Below are 13,425 nucleotides of genomic sequence, written 5' to 3'. Positions count from 1 at the left end.
AAGAACTCAAACGTAGCAAAACCGGTCAAATAATTGTGACCAAACAACAACGAGCTATCCCGTTCTTTATATACACTGTGTATGGTAGGCTCTAAAAGATTGTCCAACGGTGCTGGTTGTTGCAGTGTAACATCTTTCCTCTTCATTTGTATCCATGGCGACTTATACCATACGGACATGACTTTTTGGTGTTTAGAATGCCAACGATGTGTTGACGATGGTGTTTTGTATTCATCCGGTGAAATATCTTTTACATTCTTCGATTAAATAACCAGAGAAGGCTATTCAGGGTCATCATTTAGCGGGTTCATCAATTTTGACAAGCAAAGCGAGTTCATTGTGTTCTGGAACAGTTCCTTGCGTTCCAGAGGCTTCTGGAATGAACTTTTAAGATCCGGAACACGCCATTTCGATGTAAATCAACAATACCTAAACATCTAAACTACTTTTCAGTTGGTCCTACAATAATGACTTCTTTAATTTAAACTCCGGAACGTTTTCATTTCATTCCGGAGGTGTTCTACGAATTTTGAAACATTAATAGTAGAAAGTTAGGCACCTTAAACAAACAATGAAACTATGTAAAGAGAAAATGATAAACGTACCCATAAAATAACGGGGTCGTAGTGCTCGTCTTCCATGTTGGAGATGAGTGTCGGAGATTGGAGTTGCGTGTCGGAGACGAGTGTCAGAGATCGGAGTTGCGTGTTGGAATTGAGTCGGAACGTTAGAATCAGAATGCATCTTTTCGGAATGAAGTCCTCACCTCAAATTATATTCCAAATTTTGAAATTCGAAATCCCGATCCGAAACATATACGGTTGATCTGGAGTAGGCATTCCGGATCGAATAAAATGGGTCGGGGCACCCGTAAAATAGACCAAAATACGTTCCGAAACAACCCATTCCAAAATATTTAGTTATTTTATAAAAAAATAAAAAATAGGTCATATTTTTTAAAAAACACCCGAAATAAATGTTAGATTACTGGATTTCCCTTCAAGAAAACATTGTATCTATCATCAAAGATCGTAAAAACCTAACTTAATATCATAAACTTGAGTAGGCGCCACATGGTTTCTTGTTGGTGGGCCCTCGGTAACCTTTCTCAGTGGCCAGTAAGTGACCTCCCTCTCCTGCACTCTCCTCACCTTTTTCTTCACTATCGACCGAAACAACCCCCTCTCATCTTCATCACCTCTCTTTAAAGTTTATATCTTTTTAGTAGCATCAAACAGAGGATCATTCTTCTTATTCATGCGCGCTTACCCGTTTCCTCTCTTCTGTTAGGGGGTTTCTGTTATTTAATAGGCCCGCTATTAAATAACACAAAGTACTGCTGTTCTCACCATTGGCTAAATAATGCAGTCACCTTTTTCTTCTTTTTTGTGCTTTTAATCTTCTACTAGACTCTTTGTAACTTTTTTCAGGCAAAGACAGAGGAGAACCCAGATGGGGACTGATCGTTTCTTGTTCATACTCTTCTTCTCTGTTCTTGTTCTCAATTTAGACATCACCACATCCCAGACTCCAGGTTCACCTCTCTCTCTCTCTCTCTCTCTCTCTCTCTCAGTCTCTTTCTCTCTCAATTGCATGCATACGGTAATTATTTGTTAATTCTGTAAGTGGGTTCTTGTTTTCTTGAGCTTTAATTGCGTGCCTATATGAAATTGCGGTAGAATTACCCTTTTCTTGATGGGTTTCTTGATTGACGTGGGTTTCGTGCCTCTTGAAGTTTTAATTTTTGTATTCTTGTTTTTGTATTTCTCTTTGGGGCTTACTTAGAACACTTCTGGGGTGATATATTTGTCAATCTTTAATGTAGTTTTGACTGTAATGTGCATAAATTTAGTTATAAAAATTCTGACATTTGAGGCAAAGTTCTGGATACCAAATTAAGAAACTTTTGGGTTCAAAATTATGCCCTAATTGGAATACAAAGCTGCTATAAACTATGTCCTTTTAGGGGAAATTAGCTCATGACTTCATTATCTAATGAAGGTAAATATATTGTTGTGCACCATTCCCCAATTGTCGTCTCATTTTTTCTAGCATTTACAGAGTGAGAAACTGAGAATAATTTAATTAGATAATAAAGCTATGATCATTCAAGTAATTCTACTAATTGTATCGATTTGTTTATGCTCAACAGATTTTATAAGTATCAACTGTGGAGGTCAAAGCAATTTCACAGACGATCTTGGGCTTGACTGGATTCCCGATAATCAAATCATTTATGGGAACACGAGTAACATATCAGTCACAAATGAAACAAGACAACAATATCAAACAGTTAGATATTTCCCAGGAGACAACAGAAAATATTGTTACACACTTAATGTTGAAAGCAGGACTAGATACCTCATAAGAGCAACATTCTTATATGGAAACTTCGATAGCAACAATGTATACCCAAAATTCGACATCTCCTTGGGCCCCACTCACTGGGCTACAATTGTCATTTCAGATGCCAACACTATCGAATCTCAAGAACTAATCTTTTTAGCTTCAGGGACTTCCATTAGTGTGTGTTTATCAAATGCAACAACTGGGAAGCCATTTATTTCCACCCTTGAGTTAAGACCTTTCAACGGGTCTATCTACCTTACGCCTTTTGAAAACCAATTCTTTCTTAGTGTTTCTGCAAGAATCAACTTTGGGGCAGAAAATGAAGATCCGGTTAGGTACCCGGATGACCCGTTTGATAGAATATGGGAATCGGATTTGGTAAAGAAAGCCAATTACTTAGTTGATGTTGCAGCCGGAACGGAAAGAGTATCGACGGAATCACCGATTGACACCGGAAAAGACGAGCAGCCGCCTCAGAAAGTGATGCAGACAGCGGTTGTAGGGCGGAATGGGACTTTGACTTACCGAATGAATTTGGATGGGTTTCCGGGGTTTGGCTGGGCTTATACTTATTTTGCAGAAATTGAAGATTTACCCCCTACAGAAACAAGAAAGTTCCGTTTAGTCCTTCCGGGAGCACCGGAATTGAGTAAACCGGTTGTTAACATTCAAGAAAATGCTCAAGGGATGTATCGTTTGTATGAGCCTGGATTTGAGAACATAACACTTCCGTTTGTTTTGTCTTTTAAGTTTGGGAAAACAGCTGATTCTTCTCAAGGGCCTCTTGTGAATGCTATTGAGATTAGTAAATATGTGAAAATAAGTGATGGGTCTTTTGATGGTAAGTGAAAAATGAAGTTTCTTGAAAAAAGATTGAATTTTTTTTTTAATGATTATTGTTTTGTTTGATTTATAGGAGATGTTGCTGCTAGTTTAGTTTCTGGTTATCAGTTGTCAGATTGGGGGCAAGAAGGTGGTGATCCATGTTTACCAGTTGCATGGTCATGGTTGGTTTGTAATTCAGATCCTCAACCCAAGATTATCTCAGTGTAACTAACTTCTTTTATCTTTCTTGATCTTGACCTAACATTGTTAAAAGTTTTTAACTTTTTAAGCAACCCATTTTGTAAAATTTGGTAAAGATTATCAAGTTGTGACTTTTGGTTGAGTATCTAAAATACCCTTCAAGATTGACATGTTAGATGAGTAGTTTGACAAAAAAAAAAAATGAGGTGTTATTTGACTTTTTATGCAGAAAATTGACTGGCAAGAACTTAAGTGGAAGCATTCCTTTGGATTTGACCAAGTTGACTTACTTAGAACAGTTGTAAGTTTCAATCTTTACCTTTTTTTTCTTGATGTTTAATGAATCTTTGCAAGTTTGACCATTAACTTCTAATGTTGTTGACTATAGATGGCTTGATGGGAATGCACTCACGGGTCCTATTCCTGATTTTAGTGGATGTCAAAACTTAAAGATCATGTAACACATTTTTTTAATGATTTAATCATCCTATGTGATTTAATATTTTTGTAATCTAAATCATGTTTTGACTACACAGACATCTTGAGAACAATCAGTTGAGTGGTGAATTGCCTGCCTCATTAGCAGACCTACCTAATCTAAGCCAACTGTAAGTCGCTTTATGTGGATTGGATATTTAGATAAAGATGCATGTTGTTTGTTAAGTTTATATTGATTAGCTCTATATATATAATATACTTGATTCTTTTTTGAATCTAATGTATGTAGGTATGTGCAAAATAACTTGTTATCAGGAGAAGTGCCTTCCGGTTTTCTGAATGAAGGCTTAATCTTGAAGTGAGTCTTTCTTCTTTACTCTTTTTTTTTTCTCCCTGAAATGATGTAATTCATTTCATGTTGCTTATAAGTCATAAGCATGTTTAGTTGTCTATTTGGTTGAATGGAATGAAATGATGAAGAAATGGAATGACCAAGGTAATGGAATAAGCAAGGTGATGGAATGAATCATGATATTCATTGATCATGTTTGGTTGAGCTATTTTTAGAAAATAAAATTATAATTCAACTAAACCATGAAATTTAACAAATTGGAAAGGATCAGACTCCTTCACGAACGGATCATTCCATTCCATTCCATCAGGCAAAACAAACAACTTTTGTTTCATTCCAATGGAATCAACCATTCCATTCCTTCTTCGATTCCGTCATAGCAAAACACTACATTAGTGTTTTTATATCAATCAAAATATGATTCAAACACTTTTAGATTTGCACACACAATTACCCTATTTCTTGTTTTCATGATCTCAGCTACACAGGAAACCCAAATCTTAGAAAAGAAGGTAGTGGAGGAAGACGAAATAGAAACATAATCATAGGATTAGCAATTGGGGCAGCTGCCCTATTTTTAGGGTTCATAACCTCATGCATACTCCTTCGCCAACGCAAGAAATATCCCAAACAAGGTGAGCTCGCGACACCTGTCACACCACTTTCATGCACATGTTCTTCTTCTCCGATAATTAATTAATCCATTCGTGTTTTTATGTTTTTTCTTTTTGTTTTTTGCAGAGCCTAAACATGGTATGCCTGTGATGAATAATGCAACCACTGAGGCTGCTCAATGCTTCACATTATCCGAATTAAGAAATGCTACAAAGAATTTTGAAAAGAAAGTTGGGTCTGGAGGATTTGGGACTGTGTACTATGGAAAATTAAATGATGGAAAGGAAATTGCAGTTAAACTTCTTGAGAATACTAATGTTTATCAAGGCAAGAAAGAGTTTGCAAATGAGGTAACTTTTGTAGTATAAAGTGATCATTGTTTCTATTCATAGTACATCTCAATGATATACTTTTTTGTGGTGTTCAAGGTGACTCTTCTTTCAAGAATCCATCATAGAAATTTGGTACAGTTTCTTGGGTTTTGCCAAGAAGATGGGATGGATATTCTTGTTTATGAGTTTATGCATAATGGAACACTCAAAGAACATCTTTATGGTTAGATTCAGATCTTGTTGAATGTTGACCCTTTTTTGATCTTGACCCAATTCAAATTTCAAGTTTTTTTGTTGTGATGACAAATGTTTATGTTTAAATTTAGGACCTTTAGCAAGGGCACGTGGCATTAAGTGGATCAAGCGACTTGAAATTGCTGAAGAGTCTGCAAAAGGTATGCTTTATTAGAAATCAATATATCATCAAGATTTAGGCTAATTTCATGTTTTTTTTTTTTTTTTTCAATTTGTTATAGGGATTGAGTACCTTCATACGGGTTGTGTCCCATCTATTATCCATAGAGATTTGAAAACAAGCAACATTCTTCTTGATAAGAACATGAGAGCTAAGGTTTCAGATTTTGGCCTCTCAAAGCTTGCAGTTGATGGGACTTCACATGTTTCAAGCATTGTTCGTGGCACTCTTGGCTATCTTGATCCCGAGTAGGTTTTTCCATATTTCTAAATATGCGAGCTTCTATAATCTCATTTGGCTAAAAAAGTTCACTATGATATTACCTGTGTATTATAGGTACTATATTTCAAATCGTTTGACAGACAAAAGCGACATCTATAGCTTTGGTGTCATTCTTCTCGAGCTAATCTCAGGTCAAGAAGCAATTTCAAATGAAAACTTTGGCATCAATTGCAGGAACATCGTTCAATGGGTAACTTAACTCCGATGCTGTTTCTTTTTTACTCAACGGATGAATTAAGCCCTAATAAGCCATGTAAATCGTTTGATGACAGGCGAAGATGCATATAGAGAATGGGGACATTCAAGGAATCATAGATCCAGCTCTTGGTAACGAATATGACATCCAATCGATGTGGAAGATAGCAGAAAAGGCTTTGATGTGCGTGCAACCTCATGGGAACATGAGACCTTCGATGTCTGAAGTTATCAAAGAAATACAAGATGCGATCTCGATCGAGAGGGGAGTAGTGGCTGCTGCACGAGAACGTAGTTCTGATGAAATGTCGAGGCATTCGATGTTGAACATGGGGTCTCTTGATTTAATGGGCAACGATCACGATTTGTCGATTGATGAATCCATTAATCGACCTGGTGCGCGATAACGTCGATTCTCATTCGTTCTGTATTTCGATTTTTTCAGGTTATTTCATGTTTGATGTTTGAAATGGACGTTGGGTTTCGAGTAGTTTTTGTTAGAATGGTGGTGTTATGGAGGTGTGAGTTTTTGGTAATTTTGCAAGTTTTTTGTAGTTGTAGGGGTTGGGTGTAAATTTGGAGGCGTTTTGGACTTACATTTAAAATATTTTTCAATTTGGTAATTAAGGTATAGTTTGTTTGTGTTTTGATGAGTTAAACGTTTTATTTGATAAGTGGTTAGTTGGTATATGTCTCAAATGTCTCACTCTATATCAAATGTCCCACAAAACTTTGATCACTCTATGAAGCAAACCATAACCACTACATGCTTCTAGTGTGATCAATAAAATAAAACAGTAGGTAGATGATACTTGATTTAACCAATAAATATTACCAACAAAAAAATATAATATAGATCTAAAACTTCATGTAAAAATCTATCAACTTCCTAACAAATGATGTTTAGCCCATAATAGAAACAAGGAACCAAACAATATTCTTAAAAGTAATTTTTTTTTGCACATGATTGTAAAACAAAAATATTAACTACTTTAATTAAAATGTGTATATCCCTCACATCCAAGTGAGAGAAATGTTGCGTACTCAATAAATGTTCCATAATCGATGTTTACCTTCAAAAATATTTTCTTTGTTAAGAGAAAGCCCAGAAGATCACCTTCAAAGTCATTATAAAGCCTACACGCTTTAAGTGGGCCGATACGACTTAAGAAGTTACCTGACACATCTCATACAGTTTGGGTATGTTTTGGTGAAATCAACACAAAGTCATGTTAAGCCACAAAGTCGTGTTAAGACGAAATTGAGCTTTCTAATTAAGTGGTTTGCTTGTGGGTCCCCACATAGTGACAAAGTCACAAAAATCTAATTTTCTCATGTTTTCATAGGTCAAGACCCATTTTGATTGGTGCTCCCGTAGATATTAACAGGTACGACATGGATTCCCTTATTGTGAGAGTCCAACGGTTAGGATGCAAATTTTCATAAAAGATATTTAAGGTTTAAATCTTGCATACCCAAAATATCGATAGTGCTCTGCAATTTACCCCTAAGTAATAGGCCCTGAGGCGGGTTCTACTTGATCTGTCTAGACTGTGTGACTTACACTTTTCTTACGACATGGTTTGGTCCTTTTTTGATTCTCGATCTACCAAGACTCGTAGTAAAAGGGGATGTTATTTGAAAACAAATATATTAATATATGTTAAATGTGACTTGAGCATTTGAAACATTCTCAAGGAGCATTTGAGTTCAATGGACCAATTGGAACTCAATGGAGCACTTGGGGTTCATGGAGCATGTAAGAAAGGAACAAATCATCTGAGAAAGGAATGTATCATCTAAGAAAGGAACAGATCAAGTGCCAAAGGAACGAATCGTTTAAAAGGGTGTACGTAGCATCTGGAAGAGGTTTAGAGCACTTTGAGCAACCTGGAACATTTGGAGCAACTTGGAGCATTTTGAGCAACTTGAAACGACTTGGAGCAACATGTTGCATCATCCATGAAGAAGTTGCGCCAAGTGGAAGGTGTTATGCCACTCATGATAGATATTGCCCCAAGTGGAAGATCTTGTGCCAAACTAGTAGATGATGTGCCAATGTGAAGATGTTGTGACAACCTGGTAGAAGTTGCGCCATATTGGAAGCATGTTGTGTCATCCTTGCATGAGATGGTCCATCTTGGTGTAAGATGCACCAATTTGGTTCCTTGATAAGCCATGATATCCCTGATGTGTTACACCCTGTTTCGAATCGTTTCATAATTCGGGGCTGTGACCCGAAGATCGGTTATCATAAGGCTTAGGGCCTTTGGGAAAGATACTTAGCCCCCTTTAAGTGTGGATAATGTAGATTGGATGATCGGGGAGTTCAGTTTGTGTTTTGGAGTCCAAGGGTATATCAGTAAAGTATTAGTTCTAGCATATATGAAGTTTGGGTTTAAGTTCGGAAAGTTTTAAGGCAAGGGAGAGTTGATATAAGTGTAGAGCTTCTCGTTATCTTTTCGTGAATATAAAGAACACTGAAATCAGACTTAAAACGAAGAAGTTATGGCGTTCGGAAGATTGGCGGTTCTTGACCCTAGCCGAGTACGTTGTGTGTATGCTAGGAGTATGTCGAGCGTACTGGCTCGACATCTGGATCGTGGAGACTTTAGTGTACACATGGTTACGTGGGGCGTACGCACAACAAGGGCAAAACCCTAAAATTTAGGGTTTGTGCCCTATTTAATCACCTTAGGTAACTCATGGATCTTTTATGACTAGCCTCTGCTTCTCCAAACCCTTAGAACGAAGCCCTAGTGCCTTTTATGAGATTTGGAGCTTGGAAGTGAGTTTTTTTGGTATTTTTTATGACTTGAAGGAAGAAGAACGTGTTTGGGAATAGCTTAAGCTTGTAGATCCAGATTCATCATCATCTTTGCAAGCTATTTGAAGTATAAAGTTTCCTACTTGATGATTCATTGTGCTAGATCTAGTTTAGGGCCTTGTTTATGCATTTTTGGGTTTCTTGAGTTAAAGTTGAGATTGATCTACTCCAGAAGCCATGGATGTTAGATCTTAGCTCCATTGAGGTCCATTGTTCATAAAAATGCAAACTTTATGAGAGATATTGAACCATGCATGTGTTAAGACCCTTATTAAGCTTCTTTTTGAGTGTTGGGTTCCATTAAGTCATGCATGGGTGTAAAGTTGCCAACTTTACGTATTAAATCACCATTTAGGATCAGATCTGAGAGTTTGGCAAGTTGTCTTAACTAAATAAGTGCTTAATGGAGATGATTGGGAATTTGGGGAGTACATTAGGCGTACCCAGTTAGTACATTGCGCGTACTAGCCCCAGAAGTAGTACGCTAAGCGTTTGAGCTGAGTACGCCCCGCATACTCAACATATTAACTTTTGGGTTTGACCTTCACAGGTTTGGCCATATTTTGGGCTTTATTGGGCCATTGACTTTTGATTTTGGGCCTTATATAGACTATAGACTTTCTCGGGATTAGGTCCATGATGATTTTGGGCCCAATTTGGAAGGTGGGCCTTATTGGGCTTTGAGATGCCAATTAACGAGTTTTCGCCTTTTGAGCAATGGGTTGAGACTTGGTTTTTGACCAAGTAAGAAAAAGGGTAAAATGACCTTTTTGACCTAGATCTGGGTCAAGTAGCTTAGATTATTGATTATGGGTCGAGATCCAATTATTAATTGGATATTATTTGATGATGTTATCGCAGGGATTTTCCGAACCAGCAGACCGAGATTCATTTGAGTGTTTCAATAGCTAAAGGTGAGTTTCCTCACTGTGTTTAGCGGGTCAAAGGCACCAATGTCGACCCATGATTTGTTATGTTTAGAATGCTAGATGTATGCGTGACTCTTACATATGTTATGTGTTTATATGTTTACCGGGCGGGACCCGATGACTATCATGTATGTTATTTTATATTTGTGATTATTGCATTTGTTTGTATGATTATATGTTTATAAGTATATCGGGCGGGCCCTGATGACTGTCATATTTGTTTACCGAGCATGACCAGATGCTCAACAGGGCCTATTATATGTTTTATATGTATGGTATGTGGTATATTGGGGAACTCACTAAGCTTTGTGCTTACAGTTTTCAGTTTATGTTTCAGGTACTTTGATTTCAAAAGAGAAGAGTTTGGGATGACTGCATTGGACACACCACATTGTTTTGCATTTTATATAACTCTAATGTATTTGGATGTTTGTTGACATACTCTAAGTTCATTGTGGTTTTATAATATTGTTTTGGATAATGGTTTTATTAATATAAGATCAAAATTTTTGGTCTTAATTTTTGATACGTTACATGATGAGTCACGTGTGCTATGAAGTCCTCTCAGATGCTCAAGAAATACACCATGTTTTGCCACCATGATGAATGTTGGGTCACTAGTGTTCATGATGCGCCAATTGTGCATCATGATGCTCCATTGTGGCTCATCGTGCTTCATCATGTGCATTGTTGATACTCATGTGTTGTATGTCATAGATGAATGTTCCAAAAGCTACTGCATGGCAAATTATGATTGGTTGACACCATTCATGAGCCTATGGGATAATAGGCTTGACCTATTTGGATTTTAGGTCTGATTTCTTCAAGTATAAATATGGATGAATGCTAAGTCATTTAAAGTGTCTTTTTTTTATCCTTACCGAGTATGACGAATCTCTGTCGAGTTAACTTGTAATTTCTGTTTGAGAACTCTGTATGTCGCATTGACCAAACCACGTATGTTTCGTGTGTTATCCATATTACTTAGTAACAAAGTCACCAGAACTTTGAAAACGACATCATATTTGTTATTTGTTATAAGTCTTGACAAGTATCGATTGTTTTCCCTATCAATATGAAAAGAGATATAACAATGATAAAAAATACCATTCTACAAACATTAGTATATGAAAAAAAACAAGCTTATTGGTGTTTTAAAAATATTTAAAGGCTAAAAGATAAAATAAACACAGTATAAGATAAATATATATTATTTTAGTAATATATTATTTTATAATTTTATGAAATTATCCAAATTTTAACAAAAAGGTTTAGAATATAACATAATTTTTCATAGAAGAAAATTACCCAAATAGTAAGGAGCGGAAAGACGAAAACGAACGGCGTTGATAAAAGAGAGCTTCGCATCTCAATCGTCTCCTTTCATCTCTCTTCTCCAGCGTCCGATCGATCTCTCCATCTTCATCCAGCGACTCGCGCCCAAATCTTTCTCCAACTTTACGAATTTTTCTCTCTCCATCAACTGGTAAGATTGTAAGAGAGCAATACCTTCATTTGTATACAACAATTTCATACATTTTATCCTATATGCGTACATCTGACCTACACTCGCATCGTTTCTATCTTTATCTTAATTAATCTCATCGAAGGGTTTTTGGATGGTCGTTTGTCGATGGGTTTGCTGGAAAGTTTGGTCCTTATCCTCGGTTTGTTGTGGATTTTGTGGTTTTCTACTCTAGGGTTTTGCTTTCCCGATGGCGGATGTTCCGGTGAGTCCAGGCGGCGGGAGTCATGAGAGCGGCGAATTAAGCCCGAGGTCGTCGAATGTCCGGGAACAGGACAGGTTCTTGCCGATTGCGAATATCAGTCGAATCATGAAGAAGGCGTTACCGGCTAATGCGAAAATGGCTAAGGATGCGAAGGAGATTGTTCAGGAAGCTGTTTCTGAGTTCATCAGCTTTATCACTAGCGAGTACGTTTATATACATCTAAAAATTTCTTCTGATTAGGATTTCCGCATTGTTGAAATCGATTTTAATCTGTGTAGGGCGAGTGATAAGTGTCAAAAGGAGAAGAGGAAAACCATCAATGGTGATGATCTTCTTTGGGCAATGGCTACTCTAGGGTTTGAAGATTATATTGAGCCTCTTAAGTTATACTTGATTAGATACAAAGAGGTATTTTTAGCTTCTGTGTACCATTTTTTGTGGATTCAATTTTATTAGTCACTGATGAATTTGTGTTTCTGTTTCTTTATGCTCTTGAACGGATTGCTGTGACAGATGGAGGTTAGTGAAAGCTTTTTTATTTATCTTGATCTTAATTACAGAAACTTATTACTGTTTAATTTTTAATGCATAATTATTAACAAGTTTCATTTTTAGGGTGACACCAAGGGATCTTCAAAAGGGAGAGATGGGGTGCAACCTGATCATGATCATAATGCACAGGTTTCTTTTCTTTTCATTTGTTTACAAAAAGTTTTTATAAAATACAATGCAAATTGACTTTTTTTTTTCACCATCTATAAAAATCTACAGCTTGCTCATCAAAGTCCATATTTGGATGATCTAGATTATGGAAACTCACAGGTATTCTTTATAGCATCCATCCTACTTTCATTTCTTTCTATTAATTTATTCTTTATAAGACATTGTACTTTGAAAAATCTACCCAGTTATCAATTATAATAATGTACTTTCACCTTTTAAAGTTATTAGGACATTATACTTTGAAAAGTCTATTCAGTTATAGCATCACATTGCTATAATTGGGTATTTTTTTTGTTCTCAATTTTGTAATAGGAAAAATGAAAGAATGATATTATAATAAACTTATAAATGAAAGTAAATTGCTATTTTTTGTGTTTATCAAAAGCTGATTTCATGGGTTATGATTTATGACAGATGCAGAGTCAGCATATGATGGTTCCGATGCAAGGCAGAGATTAATTAGCATTTCCTATAATTTAAATTGGTCGATGGATTTTAAAGAGATTTAAAAAAAAAAAAAAAAAAAAAAACTTTTTTTTTTTTTGTGGTTTATTGAAATTATCTGTTGTATTTCACAAATGAATTGGTGGAAGAAACGTGTTTTTGAACCCGAATATTGGATACATTCCATTGTTTTAATGCCAATGCAAGCATTTGTTTGATGTACAAAATATAAATGCGTGATTACTTGTCATTGTGGTACATGTTTAAAACACTTTATCATAAAGAGATTCAATTATTCAGTCATCTTTATTGTTTAGCTTTAAATAATCTTAAAGAAAAAGAAACTAGTGTTTGGGATTGCTTATTATTAATTTATCTGGATATGGTACTACTAATAAACATTTTTAAGTGTTTAGATGTAGTTTTTGCTAAATTGTTTCTTTTCAACTTTTTCTAAAGTGCTTGTTATATGTGAAAACCAATGTACCCTTTTATTATTATCTTAACTTCTAAAAAGATATAGATCGTATCCTTGGGTGGGTACCAATTTGCTTTTTTTACCTCTGTTTTGTCATTTTACAAATATAAACAGTTAGTCAATTATCGACAAATAACTTATAAGTTTTTATGTTGCATAGACTAATTCAAACATTTTTTTAAACCCGGTTTTATACTATATAGTTAATATATATGAAGTATAATTTGAAATAAATAAGCAAAATCCCAAACGCCCCTAAATAAGTCAAATAAATGCCAAAATAATATTAT

At 35.8% G+C, this 13,425-nt stretch overlaps 2 protein-coding genes across 3 annotated transcripts; both read left to right on the top strand.

Moving 5' to 3' along the window:
- The first annotated feature begins 1,149 nt into the window (after positions 1-1,149).
- Positions 1,150-6,648, top strand: LOC145034821 (putative LRR receptor-like serine/threonine-protein kinase At1g67720). Of its 2 annotated transcripts, XM_078983360.1 has the most exons (15): positions 1,150-1,333; positions 1,431-1,534; positions 2,153-3,190; positions 3,266-3,398; positions 3,605-3,676; positions 3,764-3,832; positions 3,912-3,983; positions 4,103-4,171; positions 4,646-4,800; positions 4,907-5,130; positions 5,209-5,335; positions 5,439-5,507; positions 5,589-5,775; positions 5,864-5,999; positions 6,082-6,648. In XM_078983360.1, the coding sequence occupies exons 2-15, from the start codon at positions 1,453-1,455 to the stop codon at positions 6,409-6,411; spliced, it is 2,763 nt and encodes a 920-aa protein (XP_078839486.1). In that variant the 5' UTR covers positions 1,150-1,333; positions 1,431-1,452; the 3' UTR covers positions 6,412-6,648. The 2 variants fall into 2 exon arrangements, with proteins under 2 accessions (XP_078839486.1, XP_078839476.1); XM_078983350.1 differs by having other exon boundaries at positions 1,150-1,534.
- A 4,419-nt stretch (positions 6,649-11,067) lies between these two features.
- On the top strand, positions 11,068-12,907 carry LOC144997754 (nuclear transcription factor Y subunit B-8-like). The gene is made up of 7 exons (XM_078957625.1): positions 11,068-11,246; positions 11,461-11,693; positions 11,769-11,898; positions 12,004-12,009; positions 12,106-12,171; positions 12,262-12,312; positions 12,628-12,907. The coding sequence occupies exons 2-7, from the start codon at positions 11,476-11,478 to the stop codon at positions 12,670-12,672; spliced, it is 516 nt and encodes a 171-aa protein (XP_078813751.1). The 5' UTR covers positions 11,068-11,246; positions 11,461-11,475; the 3' UTR covers positions 12,673-12,907.
- The last annotated feature ends 518 nt before the right edge of the window (positions 12,908-13,425 follow it).

This window comes from Lactuca saligna, chromosome 1, assembly GCF_052625555.1.
Source record: "Lactuca saligna cultivar CGN05327 chromosome 1, ASM5262555v1, whole genome shotgun sequence".
Taxonomy (NCBI): Eukaryota; Viridiplantae; Streptophyta; class Magnoliopsida; order Asterales; family Asteraceae; genus Lactuca; species Lactuca saligna.
The sequence above is the reverse complement of the archived record's forward strand: the minus strand, read 5'-3'. Positions and strand labels throughout refer to the sequence as shown.

Bases quoted from the DNA above. Each gene is read 5' to 3' on its own strand.
- LOC145034821 (XM_078983360.1), top strand. From the start codon at position 1,453: ATGGGGACTGATCGTTTCTTGTTCATACTCTTCTTCTCTGTTCTTGTT. The intron at 3,677-3,763 runs GTAAGTTTCAAT...TGTTGACTATAG, and splicing joins TTGACTTACTTAGAACAGTT to ATGGCTTGATGGGAATGCAC. The intron at 5,776-5,863 runs GTAGGTTTTTCC...TGTGTATTATAG, and splicing joins CTTGGCTATCTTGATCCCGA to GTACTATATTTCAAATCGTT.
- LOC144997754 (XM_078957625.1), top strand. From the start codon at position 11,476: ATGGCGGATGTTCCGGTGAGTCCAGGCGGCGGGAGTCATGAGAGCGGC. The intron at 11,694-11,768 runs GTACGTTTATAT...TAATCTGTGTAG, and splicing joins ATCAGCTTTATCACTAGCGA to GGCGAGTGATAAGTGTCAAA. The intron at 12,313-12,627 runs GTATTCTTTATA...GATTTATGACAG, and splicing joins TAGATTATGGAAACTCACAG to ATGCAGAGTCAGCATATGAT.